The 18,784-nt window shown below is 52.2% G+C and overlaps 1 protein-coding gene across 3 annotated transcripts in view; it reads left to right on the top strand.

Moving 5' to 3' along the window:
• Rab11fip4 (RAB11 family interacting protein 4) overlaps window positions 1-18,784 on the top strand; it is an 80,924-nt gene that overhangs the window by 26,045 nt on the left and 36,095 nt on the right. The window contains exon 1 of one of the 3 annotated variants that reach the window (XM_013347278.2): window positions 13,973-14,368. The exons of the other annotated variants lie outside the window; for them this stretch is intronic. Coding sequence (XP_013202732.1) covers window positions 14,339-14,368 — 30 coding nt within the window. The 5' untranslated portion in view covers window positions 13,973-14,338. Of the gene's footprint in view, window positions 1-13,972; window positions 14,369-18,784 lie in introns of those variants that run through there. 3 annotated transcript variants of the gene reach the window in all.

Genomic DNA, 18,784 nt, shown 5'->3' with positions numbered 1-18,784 from the left:
GTGTGCCTGGTGCTTGTAGAGTCCAGAAGAGGGTATCAGATTCTCCTGGAACTGAAGTTACACACATTTGTGAGCTACCGTATGGGTTCTGGGAACCAAATGTAAGACCTTGAAAAGTATTCTTGCCGGGTGGTGGTGGCGCACGCCTTTAATCCCAGCACTCGGGAGGCAGAGGCAGGTGGATCTCTGTGAGTTCGAGGCCAGCCTGGTCTACAGAGCTAGTTCCAGGACAGGCTTCAAAGCCACAGAGAAACCCTGTCTCGAAAAACCAAAAAAAAAGAAAAGAAAAGAAAAGTATTCTTAATCTGCTGAGTCATCTCCTAAGCACTAAAATGTTAATCTTAAAGAATTATTTTATTTATTTATTTCGAGCTGATTTTCTCTGTGTAGCCTTGGCTCTCTTGTAGACCAGGTTGGCCTCATACTCACAGAGATCTGCTGTTCTTTTGGTGTTTTAAAACAGGCTTTCTCTCTGTAGCCCAAGCTAGCCGTGAACTGCCTCAGCCTCCTGAGTTGCTAGGATTCCACCTGCCTGTTGAGCCTGTTGTGAGGCTGAGAGAGGTGAAGAGATTTTCCCAAGGTTACCCACCCACCGTCTGGTAAAGCTATTCAGTCGGCTGCCCTTCTGGCAAGTGGCCCCTGTGTGTGTGTGTGTGTGTGTGTGTGTGTGTGCACCACCGCACCCCTGCTGGCCAGCTGCAGCTCAGCTGATGGTTTAGCACAGCGTGGCCTTGAAAGACCCTCCACACTCCCCGTCTTCTTGTTGCTGGCCACACACACCACGGGCTCAGATAAATTCCCAATCCCATTCGCCAGGCCGGAGCCGTCTAGAGAAAACAGGAGCTGTCTAGAGTGGCACTCAGCTTCCCAGGGGTCTGAATGTCCCTCAGGGACAGGAGGCCCCACGGGAAGCTGCCACCCTCAGTCTAGAAAGCCGGCCGTTTGTTATGCTAATGTGCACCGACACACAAAACTTCCCCAGTTTCTGGAAGAATTCACACTTGGAATCTTTGCCTTTGGTCTAAGCGGCCTGTGAACCTTAAGCGTCCTGTCTGGCGCTGGGTGGGTGCCACCGGGACCCTCAGCTCAGAGCTGGGACTCCTGGGGTCTCACTTTCTCCCTCTGCCTTCACTGTCTCTTCTGACGGGCTCTCCTGCTGTACTTGGTGGAGGGCCACCTTTGTGAGCTCGTCCCTGATGGCCCTCGGAAAGGGCTTTGTGTCCTGTCTCTTTGGGCTGCCCGTGGAGCGTCCCACACTGCACCCACTGCCCACTGCTCTCCCCATCCCAGCTGCTCCTTTGCGACCTTTTTCCTCTGCTTTCATCCCCGCTGTGATGGAATGGGGCCAGAGGTCAGTGGCAGCCAGCTCGGGGCCCATTCTAATGAAGGAAATTGAATGCCTGGGCAGCCGAACTGGCCCCTTGCAAATGGCCAAGGGAGAGCCTGCCCTCACGGAGAGCGTGCCAGCTCTTGTTTGCCCCAGCCTGGTATTCTTAGACACCGACTGGGCCATGGGGCCCCAAAGGAGGGGTCCAGGAAGGGGAAGGTGACAGAAAGCAGGTTTATTTGGGGTGAGTGGTGCCTTCCATGGCATGGTGCCTCCAGAGACTGGAAGAACATACAATATGTCTGGGGTGAGAGTCAGGGCTCAGATCTAGCGGGGTTCTGATGCCAAACTCTCGGGACTCGGGACTTGGGACCCTTCTGATCAGAGGTTCTCCCTCCCTCTTCACAGAAGGCTACCCAACTGCAAAGGCGCTCCCTGGGCAACTGCATATTGACCCTATCCAGGGCTCCTTCTGCTGTGCAGAGTGGAAAGGGCTTGGAAGATAGGCAGGCTAGCATCCTGGCCTTGCATGTCCTCTGGTGGGTATATGCCCATGGGAAGAATGGTATATCCTCAGGTACATCCACATGGGATGGAACCGGAAGCTCTTTGAAGGCAAGGCGTTGCGGCATAGCCTAGTTTTGTACAGGAACACACTGGCAGGGCCCCTCTCACGCACTTGAGAGGTGTGGAGCTGAAGCTTGAGGAACTTGCACTGAAGACGCAGCCAGCTGCACCTTGCCTGGTGGACCAAGAAGGTAGAGCAGGCTAACTAATACCAAGCTCCTTCCAGCCCCTGCAGTCAGCTTCTGGGAAGCACTCACTTTCATCACCATCACCTCTCCGGCTGGAGTGACACTGAACACACACACAGCACCCTCCACCCCTGCCTTTGTAGTCTCACCTCAGAAGGGCTATGATAGCCTGTGCTCAGAGCAGCACCGAGCCTACAGTGAGTCCCAGCAAACAGTAACCAAGGAACAAGCCTCTCCCTAAGGTTCCCATCGGCCAGCAAAGGGGAAGTTGATAGTAGCTCTCATGAGGTACCATGAGAAAGTTGCTACCTAGCAGGAGGGCTGGACAGCAAATGCTGTTCCAGCCACCAGCTACCATGTGTTTGGAACCTGACCCTGAATGTTCCTTCTGTGAGCGAAATGGCTTAACAGTTAAGCACAATTGCTGCTCTTACAGAGAACCTGAGTTTGGTTCCCAGCACCTATGTCGGGCAGCTCACAAGTGCCTGTAACTCTGGTATTAGATAAGGGGTGTCAGGGTGCTTCTGGCCACCTCAGACACCAGCACTCTGCACATACCCACACACAAACACATAGACACATAATTCAAAATCATGAAAAATATTTTAAAGGTTGGGGCTAGGGTGTAGCTCAGTGGTGGAATATTCCCTAACATGTGTAAGACCTGGGCCTTGATGCACAACACCATGACAGGAGAAGGTCGGCCATGTAGAGACAGAGAACAGAAGGGTTCCCAGGAACGGGTGTGGAAGTGGTGGAGAGAGGTGGTAGACAGGATGAACTAGTCTAAGGAGCTGATGCCCAGCCTGTGGCCGGAGCTAATAGGAGTGAATCTAAGGGACTCTGCTTCAAGAGCAGAGTTGCTTTCGGGATGGCAGGGTTGTGTGACATGGTAATAACTCTCCCGCTGTAGTTGTTGTGCTATAGATGTAGCTTACATGCAATATGTATTTTTAAAATTTGTGTTGAGAGGCTAGTAGCTTGGTCTACAGTGGTGACAGCCGTTAAGTACAGACCTGCTGAGAGAGGCTGAGAGAGGCTGAGAGTGGGCTGGTCACTCAATGAAAACTGTGTAAATGCCTGTGTAGTTAGCTAGCTAGGTGCAGTGGGAGTGGGGCCGAGGGACATGGCAGCTTTTGGGGGACACTAGGCATCTGGTATGTGGACATGTTCCCTTTGGATGCCTCTCAGATACTGGGGCCATGTTATCAACAAGTGGAAGCAGTCATTCAGACCCCTGTGGGTTCCAGGCCTTCATTCTCCTGTCTTCAGAAGTGTGCGCTATCGTAGGCCCACCCTAGGGGCCACTCCTGGAGCCCTCTGCCTTTCATGGCTGGCCAAGAGAGATACAAAACTTCTACCTCCTTGTTTCTTTTTTGTACCACTTGGCAAGATCATTCCTACTCTGGGGCCCTGTGAGATCCCCTGAAGTCCTCTGCCTCCTGCTTTCTACGGTCTGATGGCTAGGACACCCCAACAACTTCCTCCAAGCAGCTGGGTGCAGGGATCTGGAGCTCAGGGCAGAGGTCCAGACTGGCCATCAACACGCAATGGGATGTAAAGCCACAGGCCAGACAAGACACCCCATCCCCAGGGAAAAAGAGAAGGATGGGGTTTGAAGCCCGAGGCAGACCATCGAACTGAGGCAGGCACAGGGGGAAGTCTGTACCTCCAGGGGGCTCAGGTGTTGAAGATTTCTGGGTCATCGCAGAAGTTGGTATCCGCTGATTCAGGGCTGGTGGCAACTTTCTAGAAAGTGCAACCACCGCTAATAATGAGAGGGGCCGGATACGGTGGTGTGTGCCTGTCAATCCAGCACTTTGGGAAGCTGCACCAGGAGGGTCAGGATTTAAAAGTCCTGTTTTAGCCAAGCAAAATGAAAATAAAATAAAACAGAGGCTGGGGATGTAACTCAGTCAGTAGAACGCTTGGCTAGTGTGCACAAGGCTCCTGGGTTCCACTCTCAGCCCACATAAGACTGGACACCGCAGTGCATCCCTGGAATCTTCACACTCAGGAGGTGGCAGGAGCATAAGGAGTTGAAGATTTATCCCAGTTACATATCCAGTTTAAAACCAGCCTAGAATACACGAGGCCTCAAAAGCAAACAAATGAGCAGGAGAGGTGGCTCAATCATGGAAGACTTAAGGCAACCAAAGAGGAAACAAAAACAGAATAACACCAGGGGACTGAGCTGCCATCTGCCCTGCCTTTCAGGTGAGACCCCCAAGCTGAGAACCTAGGGAAGTACAGGTAGTCTGCAACTGTGCTGTTGGGGGCTGTAGCCTGAGCAGAGTGGATGCCAGGGGGCCTCACCCCTATGAATGTAGCCTTGTGGTTAAGTTGGGAAAGCAGGAAGCCTGGCCTGAAGACAGCTTCTTTTTAGGGCACCCTCCTCCCCGCAAAGGGCCTCCTCTGGGCTCAGCCTCTCCAGTTTCCACCTGAACACAGTGGCTCAGTGTCCCGAGGCCAGGCAGGCGGCTTTGCTTTTCCTCTGCTGAGCCCAGCCCTGGCAGAGAGGCCACAAAGGACTTGTGTGTGTGCCGAGAGGAGAGAGGCCAGCCCTGGTCCCCACACCAGCCTGTCCCTCTGTTTATCCAGGGATAGATTGGGCAGGCCCAAATAAACTGGTGGCATTGGGCCCTCCTGGAGTTGCTCCAGGCTCTCTGCCTTACTGATGCTGGGTCTTGGCCGGCCTACAGGCCTGTTGCTTTCATCTGTCTGCCGTGGCTTGGGGTGTTTTCCACAGATGTGATTAAGGAGACAATTTTGAGGGACTTGCTTGCTTTCAGAGTGGAATTATAAGCCTTTTAGTGTCTTCTGATCTGAAAATCCAGTCTACACCCATCCATATCCAGCAGAAGTTGTTGGGTGTGTGAGTGCGCGCGCATGTGCGTTTTCCTAAGACAGCTCCTCGGGAGTGTCCGTCCCTTGCGGAGGATCTCAGTTTGGGCCGAGAATGAAGCAGATAGCTAGAATTTCAGGAACATGCTAAGGGGTGTCAGAGAGCCTCGTCCATTCATGGGACTGAGGAGGGGCTCAGCTGAGGTCTGTGTGGGCATCTCCCCAAGACCTGGTGTGAGCGGCACTGTGAAAAGCCCCTGAGCTGGACAGTGGACTCCTGCTGTACAGGTGACAGAGTGAAGCGGAAGCCCTCCTGGCCCAGGCAGATCAGAGGCAGGTCTCAGCTCTGTCCCCAGGCCTTACCACTCCACTCTTCCTCACCTGTGGTGTGGACCCAGTGACAGCTGAGGGGTAGCTGGTGAGAGCGAGGAGCGCGGAGAGGGAGGCACGCAGCAGACGGGCAATAATTGGTGGTTCTTGTTAAGAATCAGCTGCCGGAGGCTGGGTGTGGTGGTACACACCCTTTAATCCCATGCCTGGGAGGCAGAGGCGGGTGATCTCTGTGGACTAACTGGAGGCCAGCCTGGTCTACATAGCAAGTCCCAGAGAAACTCTGTCTTAAAAACAAACAACAATACTTAAAAAAAGGAAATTATCCTTACTGGGGTCCAGGCCCCATGGGACAGAGGGGGTCTCCCAGATCTGTTCTGGGAAAAGGCCTTTGGGTCTGGAAGGAGGTCTCTTTAATACGCTCAGCTGTCTCCTTTCAAATGTCTTGAAGCTGGGCATGAATCACAAGCCTACACTCAGGAGACAGGCAACAGGATCATCATAGGGTTGCCGTCAGCGTGAGTTACACTGCAAGACTCTATCTCAAAAAGCCTAGAGAGCGGGGCAGTAGTGGCACACGCCTTTAATCACAGCACTCAGGAGGCAGAGGCAGGCAGATCTCTGTGAGTTCAAAGCCAGCCTGGTGTACAGAGTTCCAGGATAGCCAGGGCTGTCACACAGAGAAACCCCCGTCCCAACCAAACACAAAAGCCTAGGGATAAGCATCTTAGGAACCCTCCAGAAGGTTCTGCTAACCCACACCTTCTGCTCTCCACATGTGTAAGTGATCCTCTGTCCCAGACACATGAGGGACTGGAGTTCAAAGACAGCCAGGGATATGGCCCTTGTCCTTGGGAATTGAAGCCTGAGCGCCCAGGGACCTGATCAGGGCCAGTACACATTGTCTTCATCACAGCCTCAGACCTGGTGCCTCAGGCATAGAGACCATGATCCAGGGAGTCCTCCTCCTCACGACCAGACAGAGAGTCGTTACCTGGAGGTCACAGCTCAGTGGAGTTCTGCAGGATTAACAGGAGCTTTCCCCTTAGCCAGAAGGGACCAAGCATTTGATAATAAAGCAATGTTCTCAGTCTGCTCCCATCACCTCCACCAAGCTTTGTTATTATGAGTGAGCCATTTCTTTTATGTAGGCGTCAATTTCCCACCTATTTCCTCTTTTTATTTTTATTTTTTGACAAGCCACCCCTTTTGAGACTTTGTTCTTGAAAAGTGGGGATTGAACCTAGGGCCTGGCACATTCAAGCTAAGTGCTCTATACTGAGCTACCCCTCAGCACTTTCTGGCTCTCAGTACTTGGCTTGCCCTGGGGGCCATTGTGTAGCTGAGCCAGGCCCAGAGACCACTCATGTCTCACAAGCCCTACACCCCTGGGTGGCTGCACAGAGTCCTTGAGGACCCATATGCCCAGCCCTGGCCCTGTGGTGGGTTGCTGATGAGAGAGGGGCAAAGGTAAAGAAGGCCTGGCCTCTGCCAGAATTGTAGCTGAAGGGAAAGAGGCTAGCAGCAGCCCCTGATGATGGCCGAGTAACAATTGTCAAGGCAGCAAGGAGGTACACAGTGACCCTTTCCAGACGCAAAACCAAAAATTGCCTAAATCCTGGGGCTGATAATCTTTGCACCCCAGAGCCTCTTTATCTGTTCCTACATTGCCACCCCTCCCCCCTGTTTCCTTCCTTCCTTCCTCCTCCCTCCTCTCCCTCCTTTTATGTGCTGGTGTCACTGTTGTTTTGAAGACAGGTTTTAGGCCATAGCCCTAGCACTCACGATGTGGCCCACACTGACCTTGACCCTTCTCTTCAGAGCACGAGCTTGCTAGCCTGACTTCCCTGGTACAGTGCCAGTTCTGGAGCACCCAGCTGAGACATTGTACTACTCTCAGCGGTGCCCACAAGACCCACAGGAGCATCGGGCACATTGGACATCTTCATCCGTTAGGCAGGAGTGAAGGAACAGTGATGCCTTCTGCCGTGATCACACGCTTCCCGTCCACAGACTCACCTGAACATTTTTACCCAGGGCCATGAGCATCTGTCTCTTTCCGTTTGCATTAAATTGAAAGCAGCCAGTGGGCAGTCGTAGGCTCTGAGTGATTCAGTGAGCAGGGCGGGTCAGGGTCCACTGCTTCTACAAGCTGGCAGTGAATTGACCTATCCCTACTACCCCGGGCCAGGGGGAGGTGAGAAGTACGTCTGGGAAGTGTTTACACTGCCGTGAGTGTGGTGTGCAGTTGCCTGAAGTCACCAAAGGGAGGGAAGGACATTCCCTTCTAGTCCTCCCAATTCTGAATCAAAAGGAACCCTGTCTCTCTCCCTTCCCCAGCCATCTCTTCTCGGGTGACTGTGTGACTCAGAGATGTGTGTCAAAGAGGAAGCCTGGCTTTGCTCACCATCATCCCCTCCTGTCGGGTTTGAATGACTCAGAAAACCCACTCTTCACGTGGGCACCGGAGCTACAGGCCCAGCATGGTGGCCCATGCCTTTAGTCCTAGCACTTGGGAGGCAGAGGCAGGCAGCTTTCTATGCATTAGGGGCTAGCCTTTTCTACATAGCACATTCCAGGAAAGGCCAGCTAAAGTTACATAGTGACACTCTGCCAAAAAGAAAAGAAAAGAAAAGAAAAGAAAAGAAAAGAAAAGAAAAGAAAGAAAAGGAAGAAAGAACATGGAGCTGGTGTCCTGAAGACCTGGTCCCACCCAAACTGCTCAGGATCCAGCCAGACATTAGGAGGGGCCTGACCTGAGGACCCGATGGCCACAGAGGACAGACACTTGTTGCAAGGTCTATCCCTGGGGTAGCAGAGGGTGTGGAGGTGGAGGAATCCCCCTATCCAGCCCCAACTTTTCAGGGAAGGCTTTATGGACCTGGGAGAGCTGACCAAGGCTTGGGAGCAGGAGAGAGGATGGTCCTGCTTCCCAGGTAGAGGCTAGGTCTGTGCCAGCTTGGCACAAACCCGATAAAGAGGAAGGGCTCAGACTTCCGGAGCCTCCCAGGTTTCTTGAGTAGGAGACTGGAAATAAGTTTCTTTTGGGGTGACAGGCCACTGCTGTTTAGGCTCCTGTGGGTCTGCTTGTTCCTCTCTCCTTTTCCTAGGCCACTGTACAGTCACTGTGTTCTGGGACTGGAAGCTGAGACTTGAGTCACAGCTGGCACTTTCTAAGTGTGTGTACTCTAGGAACCTCTGAGAGAGGTGACAGAGGACAGGAGCATTGGTACAATCCCAGCAGGTTTTGCTGCACGGCCACACTATTGAACAGGAGCCATGTCCAGGGTGTGTGTGTGTTGACAGAAGCAACCCACTCATGTGGCCCAGCGTGACTGATGTTGACAGTTCTAATTTGAAGTGACTGAAGTCCATCACAGAGAGACTGAAGCTAGGAGGGGGAAGGGCAAACCTGGCTAAGATCCTGCCTGTCACAGGTGGACTGGACAGCAGGGAGGAGTGAAACTATTCCCGACCTGGGGTTGCTTTCAGGGTGTGGTGAGCCTGGAGAAGAGGTTATAAATGTGACCTCACATGGAAGACCATATGTCAAAAAGATAGAAGCGAAACTGAAACTCTTTTATTGTTTTTATCTTAAGAAATGTCATTGGAGCCCGATGGTGGTGGTGCATGCCTTTAATCTTAGCACCCAGGGAGGCAGAGGCAAGTGACTTTACTGTATGAGCTGTCTTGTTGACCATTTATTTCTTTACTTGTTTGTTTGTTTCCACTGTAAGTATGTACGTGACGCTGGGTCGCATGTGCCACCAAGTGCATGCAGAAGTCAGAAGGCAGCTTTGTGAAGTAGGGTGGGTTTATTTTCCTTTTAAAGTTATGTATGTATGTATCTGTGTGTGATATGTACGTGTGAGTACCGGTGCCCTCTAGTCTAGAAGAGGGCATTGGATCCCTGGAGCCTGAGTTACAGACAGTCGTAGGCTTCCTGATGCAGGTGCTGGGAGCTGAGCTGGGTCCTCTGCACTCTTAACCACGGAGCCACTCCCCTCTCATCAATTGCCTTCATCTCTTCTCAGGCAGAGTTTCCACTGAACCCAGGGAGGATCAGAGAACCGAATTTGAGACCCCTGAGGCCAGACTTAGGGGACTGTTTCCGATTGCTGTCAGCATCCAGCTGTTCTCTGCTCGCTCAGCTAAGGGTGGCAGGCATCGGTTGCTGGGGTCGGGGTTGTGTTAACAGTGAGTAAGGTGCCCCTTCCCTGCGTCCAGTGAGCTGTGGGATGCTGGCAGTGGAGAAAACGTGGTTCTAGGTTAGGAGGAATGTTCTAACCCAAACTGACCATCCTGCTCACTGATGTTTTCTCTGTCAGCCTCTACCAACTCAGACATCCAACTCATGGGAGTATGGTGTGCCCACACCCACAGGAAAGTTGGTCCCATGACAAAAAGAATCACTCTTCAGAGTGGTTAGGCCATCCAAAAGTTATTCTTGGATACACTCTCTGGAAGAGGATTTGGTTTGAATTTGTTTCTCCTCAAAAAGAAAGTCAGGCAGTGGTGGCACACGCCTTTAATCCCAGCCCTCAGGAGGCAGAGGCAGGTGGATCTCTTGTGAGTTCGAGGCCAGTCTAGTCTACAACTAGAGGTGTTACACAGAGAAACCCTGTCTCAAAAAAGAAAAGAAAAAGAAAGTGAGCTCCTTTAGGAGACTCGGGCCGCTAGACTAGCAGGCTGGGAAAGGCGGCTCCCTGCCACTCCCCATCCCTGCCCCTCCCCATCCCTGCCCCTCCTCATCCCTGCTCATCTTGCTTTCAGCCAAACCAGAGCAGGAAGGAGATGATGTTTAGTGCACATCTCCCTGTGTGGTTTGGAAACGCCCCAGCCCCCTCTGAGCCTCAGTCTCCCTGCCCATAAAAGAGGCAGAAGAGTTTTCTTGCCTTAATACAGTTTGACTCCGCAATATGTAAAACATACTTAAAGGACCGGTCTACTAAGACACCTACCTGATATCCCTAGCCTCAAAGACAAGAGCAGGGTGCTCTGCTGAGGAGAAGAACTATATTTCCTGTTAGTTCACTCTTGCTGGGTACTGAATCAGTACTTTGGGCATGCTAGACAAGATGTCTTCCGGTGGTGCCACATCCCCAGCTCCTTTCTGTTAACTCCTTCAGACTTGTTCTCTGTGGGGTTTTGATGTTGTCTGATTGTCTTTATTTTGGTCTGTTTGAGACAGTCTCATGGTGCAACCTTGGCTGGCCTAGAATTATTACATAAACCAGGCTTGCACCATACTGGGCTTTGCTGCTGCTATTGTTTTGAGACAATGTCATGTAGCACAGGCTGTTCTCAAACTATGTAGCTGAGGCTGATCCTCTGCCTCCACCTTCTGTAAATTGAAGTGATAGGCGTCCGCTTCCATGCCTGGCATTATAGGTGTTTTGTTATGGTTTTGTTTATATTTGTTTTTTGCGTTAGAGTACAGGGTGGCCCCAGCTGGCTTTACACTCACTGTTTTAGCTGAGGATAACCTTGAACTCTTTGTCCTTCTGCTTCTACCTCCCAAGTGCTGGGCTTTCATACAATGCACTACAGCCCTTAAACCCTTTGAACAGGGACACGGAGATTTGCCTGAACTCCTGGGTCTCCACATGTTATTCAATCCTTAAAGGCACTCAGTCCAGTTAGCACCTCCACCTCAATATCATTGGTCCCTTGAACCCTGCTGGCAGGTGGCAAGTCTCTCCGGGAAGTTAGGGGTAAATTCCCCCACAAACCTTTTCGGTTCCTCCCTGCTCTCCTCTCAACCCTTTGCCATCAGGATAGAGTTGGATGGGGTTAGTGGAGGTGAGGAGCAGAACTGTTCTTTAACCAGACTGCTCAGGGAGTGAAGAGTGTGCAGAAAGGGGAATTTTGGAAGATTCTTGACTGCAGACCCGTCTTCAGCTTTCCCAAGGTCATACATTTCAGTGGAGGTCCTTATCACATTGGCATCTGCATCGGGCATTTCCCTGGCGTGCTGACCGTAGTCTGGGCCTCCCTGCTCCTAAGTGCCCACGGAGTGAGTTTCTCAGACTGCCTGAAGCTTTTTGGTTGTTAACCCTTCATATAGTTAACAATGGCTTCTATTTCCTGAGGTGAGTGTCTGACATCTCAGACTCTACGCTAAGGTCTTTTTGATTTTATTTTGATCTTCCTAACATTTAAAAATGTTTACAATTGCTGGGCAGCAGTGGTGTACCCCTTTAGTCTTAGGACTCTGGAGGCAGATCTCTGAGTCTGAAGCCAGTAGGATCTACAGAGTGAGTTCCAGGACAGCCAGAAAAAAAATGCTTTCTCAAAAAGACCAAAACAAACAAACACAAAAAGTTAAAAAAAACAAAACAAAACACTGGTCCAATCTAAAATGCCCATCATTGTTACCTCTGAAATCCTGAAATGTCTTACCAGTGTTCTCTTGAGTGTATATATGAGCTAAACTCAGTTTGCCCAGGGGCTTTTAGCCATGGCCCTTGGTTCTGGGGCCCACAGAGCTAAGACTGAGTTAGACAGCTGGCAAGTGCTGCCGGGGCAGGCAACAGGGGCTGTCAGTGTGGGGTATGGGGTAACGGAATGCTGAAGTATGACAGGCATTGCATTGGACAGGTACTTCACCATCTCACCCGGAGCTCATACCTGAAAGAGGAAGCGTCTTATTTCGATTTTACAGAGGAAGAAACTGAGGCTCCCGCATATTGGGCAACTTCCTGGTGCTGAACCGAAGGCGGCAGCAGTGTTCAAGGCGTCCCAGCACCCCAGCACTTGGCCTTTTGGTTTCATTGTTGTTGAGAAAATGTCTCACTCTGTAGCACAGACTGCCCCCAAACTTGTGGCAATCCTCCAGCCTCAGACTCTGTTGGGGTTATTGGCATAAACTACCATGTCCAGGCTCACTTTGGTTTTCAGGACCAATAACCCTCTTCCTGTGAGAAAAACAAAGAGGACCCCACCGACACCATCCACTCTGTAGAATTCTTAAATACGTTATCTGGACAGGGAAACTTAGAAAAGAGTGTATGCTTAACTGGACCAGTGATTTCAAATGTTTTAAAAGCCATGGCTGGGTCTCCTGGCTTGGGGTGGGCCGGGAGGGACTTGCCAGCTCTCATTTTCTCTCACTGTTTTTGTTGAATGGCAGTAGAGACTCAGGAGGAACACTTGCCTTGGGTTCTGCTCTCTGGAGTAGTCCAGAATATGGGCCTTGGAAACAAAGGCAAGCCAGGGTAGGTCGCCTGAATTTAGCCACACCTGACACCACTGGAGCCTGCTGAGCCTGGGTCTCAGTATTTGAGAGTCCTGCCTTTGCCTAGGGCTTAACATTCAGTGTGCGCCCTGCAAGAGAGTACACAGCAAGCCAGGCAGTGGACTGTGGCGTTCCCCTCTTTCAGAAAGGTAATGGGAACTCCCAGGACAAAGAGCAGACAAGCAGGCCTCAAACCCAGGTCTGCCTTCCTCCAGAGCTAAGATTCAGTTCATTGACTCTGCCCACCCAGGACTGTGGGGCTGGACAGAGGGGAGTGTAAGAAACAGTCGGTGGTGTCTTGAGCACAGTTCCAAAGGTCATATAGAAACTACAAGACATAAATTTAGAGAAGGCCTCAGGGGATGGAATTTCCCCCCTCGCAGACCTTACCAGGAAGTTCCCACTCACAGACCTAAGGCTGTCCAAGCAAAGCTGCAGCTCTAGTGGGCTTTGATCAGGTAAATAGAGAGGTAACTGGGAATTTACTGCAGGACGTGCAGTGTTGAGAAAGGGGTTGAGAATAGAGGACTAGAGCGGTGGGTCTCACCTTCCTTTAACACAGTTCCTCATGCTGTTGGACCCCAACCATAAACTTGTTTTTGTTGCTACTTCATAACTATAGTTTTGCTACTGTTGTGAATTGTAATGTAAATATCTGGTATAAGACCTGGAGGTTGGGAAACACTAACAGAGCATGTGGGCAAGCAGCAGAAAGAGGAGTGTGTGTGTGTGTGTGCGCGTGTGTGTGTGTGTGTGTGCACGTGTATGGTGTGTGTGTGGTATGTTGTGTGTGTGCGCGTGTGTATGGTGTGTGTGTGGTGTGTGTGTGTGATGTGAAGCCACCCTGCCCATTCCAACCATACCCAAGTGCTTGCTTGCATCATTTTGTAGACCAGTAAGACCTCAGAAGGTAGCTTGGGGCCTGTCAGTTAGGAAAGTAATCTGTTTTCTCCAGTTGTGTAAGACACTGTCAAGTTGAAGGGAAGCTGCGTTCTTAACGTTTGCTGTTTTGCTTTAGTCCTAACATTTCTGCCTCCTTTTAATCTTGAGTGATATGAAGGCCTGAGAGAGTAGCGTTTCTGATGTAAGCTCAACTTTATGTTGTGTTCGCTCGTTTTGTTGCCACTTGTATCTTGGTGCTGGAATAACTATGGGTAGCTTTCCTTGGCGTGAAGGGAGAAAAGTTGTTGGTAGGTCTGAGGCTAACCAAATCAGACTCCAGCTGGTGGTGGGTTGGGGCCGGGTTTGGCAGCCTTTCCTTCCTGAGCTTGAGCCGGTTGGGCAGTGCTGCCTGAATCTCGCCCAGTAGTGACGTCCGTGACGCTGCACTGAGCCGGCGGGAGCGTAAGCGCAAACTCTGGTCTTCTTTGATCCCGGCCGGAATCCCCCTACCCCGGCTGCTGCAACTGCACGCTCGAGCGAGCTCCACCCACCGAGGCGCCAATCCTACGGCCATTGGCGGATACCGCCTCCGCCACCTGCCCCTTACCTTGGGTGGGCGGGGCTACCTGGGCCCCGCCCCCGCGGCTCGGGTTCCCAGACCGCCGGGCCTCAGGACCCGCCCCCTGCACGCAGGCCCTGCAGCCAGAGCCTCGGCAGCACCGGCGCCTCGTGATGTCACGGCAGCTTTGATACAAAGAGCCCCTTCGGCCCACGCGGGTCTCCCGGCAACGGGTGCAGGCGGAGGCGGGACCGGCGGCTTCCACTGGTGCGGAGCAGCGCGCCTCCCGGATTGTTTTCGGAGGACGGTGCTGGCTTGGTCCCTGCGCGCCCTACCCGACCCGACTCGACTGGCGCCTGGCTTCTATTCCATCTGCAGCAGCCCGATCCGCGGCCGGTCGGGGGATGCGCACCCCGCCGGCTTCCGGATGCCAGGTAAGTGGCGGCCTCGGGACTCACCTGGCCTGGATCCGGGAGCTGGAAGTTGGAGGATCCGTCGGTCGCATCTACCCTCTCCACGCCGACCGGGGAGATCGGGGTACCTGCGCTGTCTGGCGGGGGCTCAAAGGCGAAGCCACTGACCCCTCTGTCCGCTCCGGGGCCCACCGCCCAGCGCCCAGGTGGGTGCATGAGCGGTACCAGCTTGGTGCCCGAGCAGGGTGACTGCACTCCCTACGGCACTGTTTGCAGAAGTGCTTTAGGGGGATTTGGTGGGGCTGGAAGGGGGCTTGTGCTCCCCCTCTCCACCCCAGACACACACATCAGCGTCCTGCTTTTGGCTGGGCTGCTTCCCTAGAGAGCTGTGCATGGCGAAGTTTTTCCGTAGGTGGTGGCGACAGCGCGGAGCCTGTTTTTTGCTGTTCCTCTCTCCCGGGGTATCTGAAGGGTCTGAAGACAGAGCCAGCCAGTTAGGGATTTGAGACAGGACCTGCCTACCCTCAGAGCGACGCTGCTTTGGGTGGAGGTGTGCTCAGGCTGCCGGCTTACGTCCTTGAGCCCTCTAAAAGCCTACAGTCCACCTCGGTGTAAGTTGACCCAACTGCTTCTCTGCTGCGACAAGTGTCTCCCAGGGCCTAGCATCTCAGCCTCTGTATACCTGGTTCCCACACAGCCCTAGACCGTGTTCCATACCATCGTCACACCTCTCCATTCCCACTTCTGGACCTGCTTTTTCCCAAAGAGCTGGAAATGACTCGTCCCCGGACTCGGAGGGTCTCGCCTGAGTCCATTGATTTATAGACCTCCTCAAAGGAGCCGAGGGATTTGGGGGCGGGGCGGGGCGGGGAGTCCTGCTGTGTGCTTCTTGCATTCCTTTTGAAGTGGGCCCCACGTTCCACTGGATCTGGTGATCTCCGTAAACCTCTGCCTCCCTTCACCGAGCAGGAGGCAGGTGATAATTGCTTGGGTTTCCTCATTCCCTATGCCAATTTCCAGGGCCCTCCCCGGGAGAAAGATGTGTTTCTCTGATTGCTAGGGAAAGGAATCTCTGTGGGGAGGGCTTTAGGACTGCTAAGACCTCTGCTGTGGGCTGTCTCCTCAACCCACTCTCACTAGCCGAGATCTCCTGATTCAGCCCCCCCCCTCACTAGGTTCTGGTCTGTGGCACCCAGACTTTAACCTGCTCATTGAATGCAAAGTTAAATACCTAGGAAAATTTACGTGGGACACGTCCTTGCCCTCCCGGGAACATTGAGTTCCTGGATCTAATCTGACACTTCCCAACTATCTTGAACGCTCGGGCCAGTTCTTGTGAATACTTTGAGGTTGAGAACAGAGTGACTTGTAGGAGCGGAGTACGCTGGTGAAGAACATGGGGCTGGTGCACCTAAGCAGCTCAGCTTGGTTGGGTTGGCTGCCTGGTGGAAACCAGTCTGGAGTTTTGGGTTCTGGGTTTAGGTGTAAGGACCTGAGTAAAACCTGAGTGATAAGACTGGCCTTCCGGGCAGAGATGGTTTACTAGCCAGGCCAGATAAGCAAATTGGAAAGGCTGACCTTTGCCCCAAGGGAGATCTTACTGGACAGACTGCCTGGAGCCTGTCCTTGGAAAGGACTTTTAGCCAGGGAAGGAGGAAAGACTGAAGTTCAAGGGACCAGAGTGGTTTGCACCGTCTTTGTGTGTGTGGGAAGCTCTACAGGGCAATTGCATGGGGTTGGCAAGGGTTCCCGTCTGATCTAGGTCTAAGGCTGGCTGGCATCTTCTAGCCTTTCGCTGTCCTGGGAGGCTCTTTCTCTCTACTCCTTTGTCATCTCCACGCTCGTGATGGTGAGGAGTGCCTTGTTTGGGGGGCGGCAGTCCCTTTTGATAGCCTCCTGTGCCTATGGTTTCTTCATAGTGAATTTTGCCTTGCAGGGTTTGGGAATTTTCGGTCAGTGTATTTATTTTAGGTGAGGGTCAGGAGGAGCTGGAGTGGGAGAGATTCCCTGTGAGACTCAGGTGGACAGGCGTTTTCGGGGTAGAGTTGGAATAGCCCAGGCAGAGTCCCACTCCACGCTCTAGTCTATGCTGTCTCCTGGCACAGGGCTTGTGTTTCAAACACGAAGATTTCTCGTCTGGCCCACTACCTGGCATTAGTGGGGGCTACTACCCTGGCCTCACACAGGACCCTGAGGGTGGTGTTGTTTTCCCTGGGTTAGCTCTGCTAACTCTTGACTCAGTAAATAGGTCTTTATGGTGTCAAATCATTGGCCGTGAAATGAGGAAGACTGCTCAGGTGTCACTGCTGGATGACTGAGGGCCCTGCCCTGACCAGCTGGGTGTGTTCTGTCATGCCCACCTGGTATTGCACTGGACATTGTAATCTTTCCTGGATGGCACTGCAGTCTTCTCTGTCAGGTGGCGTTTCAGGGCAGAGCACTTTTCCCACGTTGCCCGCCACAGGGCGAGTGGTGCTTCATTCATTCATTCATTCATTCATTCATTCCATAGAAACTTAGGTATCCGGTTTGTGCCTGCTCCTGTGCTCCATGTTGCGGCTCTGTCAGTGAATGAGATGGATGTGCGCCCTTGCTTCATGGGGCTACGTTATGGGAGTGAGGCAAACCACCCGGACACCAGGCAACTGGAGAGCAAGCAGGGAGGGAGAACGGGGGCGGGGGGGAGCTGGATTTAAACAGTGGCCAGGGAAGTCACTGCTGAGAAGGGACATCTTGACAGAAAAAGAACAGACAGAGGGAACAGCGACTGTAAAGGCCCCGAAGTGTGCGTCACGTCTAACACGGTGTACCCAGCCGGACTGCAGGGTTTAGCTGTGCTCGGAGAAGATTGAGCAGGCAGGGGAATAAGCTCTGAGGTGCCGAGGGATGCCTGCTGCTACCAGGCAGCAGGGGAACGGGTGGAGCAATAGTGGCTCAAGTCACCTTTCATGGCTCTGCTGTCTTATACTCCTTGGTGTCGAGGGGCAAATGGAATCTCTCAGGGAAAAGATGTCTATGTGACGCTGCTCTGAGCTTCCTGCCCCAGCCTGGGTCTGGTCCCATAAACCTGTCCACGTGAGTGTGGATGGGTGCAAATCACATGATTTCCACCACCCAACTGAAAAAGCAGTAAAGCCTTGCTGGTGACATGCTGGCAGCTGTGTCTTGGAGCTGATAGCTGCTTGGAGTCCATCCTTGTTTATACTGTTGCTCCTAACAGGTGGGGGAAGTCCTGTTATAAGACCCACTAAGTAGTTTACACGCTGACTGTCTTCTTCGGCTCTGTCTCCATCTCTCTCCAGATCCCCTTTTGGCCCCAGATGCCCTAGACATCCTGCTACCAGTCTACTATGTGTTGGCCCAGAGACATAGTTGTGTGTGCGTGACCTCCAGCCTCAGCCTTGTCCAGCAGGTGGGGTCAGGTGATGGCAGCATGTCTAACGCTGCGTTTGACTTCCCTCAGCAAAGAGGGCGGTCTCCGTTTTTGGTCAGAGATTTAATTTATTCAACCGGCATTGTCTTCTTAGACAAATGAGTTCTTTCCCAAGCGGGTTGACATTATCCAAATAAAAACAGAGATCTGACAGTGTGGTGCTTTGAAAGAAAGTGACCCCCCAAGGGAGTGGCAATGTTCAGAGGCTTGGCCTTGCTGGAGGAAGCGCATCACTCTGGGGCAGACTGTGAGGTCTGTTTTCTCAAGCTTCATTCAGCGTGATGGCCAGTCTACTTCCTGTTGCCTCTGAGTCAAAAGATGTAGCTTCAGTACCTGCATGCTGCCATGCTCCCCGCCATTTTTATAACAGACCAAGCCTCCGAAACTGTAAGCAAGCCGTCCCCACTAAGTATTTTCTTTATAAGAGTTGCTGTGGTCATGGTGTCTCCTCAGCAATATAAACTCTAGCTAAGACAGATAGTTTCTGTGGTTTTGTCTGTGGGAGCCTTATTTTAAAATCTTTTAAAGCCAGGCTGTGGTGGTGTACGCCTTTAATCCCAGCACTGAGGAGGCAAAGGTAGGTAAATCTCTGTAAATTTGGGGCCAGCCTGGTTTACAGAGCTAGCTAGTTCCAGAACAATCAGGACTACACAGAAAAACCCTATCTTGAAAAAAAAATTAAGCATCTTTTGTTTTTTAAAGGTTTATTATTATTTTTGGTTATGTGTAGGTATGTATGTCCATGTGGGGGTACATGCATGTGAGTATGGGTGCCCTCAGAGCCATCCAATGCCCCTGCAGTTGGATTACAGATAGTATGGGCCACCTGACATGTGTGCTGAGAACCCGACTCAGGCCCTCTGAACCACTGAGCCATCTCCATCCCTTCAATTTTTTTTTTGAAGTAAGTGTGTGTGCACATGCATGTACACCTGAGTGCAGGTGAGTGTGTGTGCACATTCATGTACACCTGAGTGTAGGTGAATGTGTGTGCACATGCATGT

Source organism: Microtus ochrogaster, chromosome 7 (assembly GCF_000317375.1).
Source record: "Microtus ochrogaster isolate Prairie Vole_2 chromosome 7, MicOch1.0, whole genome shotgun sequence".
NCBI lineage: Eukaryota > Metazoa > Chordata > Mammalia > Rodentia > Cricetidae > Microtus > Microtus ochrogaster.
The sequence above is the reverse complement of the archived record's forward strand: the minus strand, read 5'-3'. Positions and strand labels throughout refer to the sequence as shown.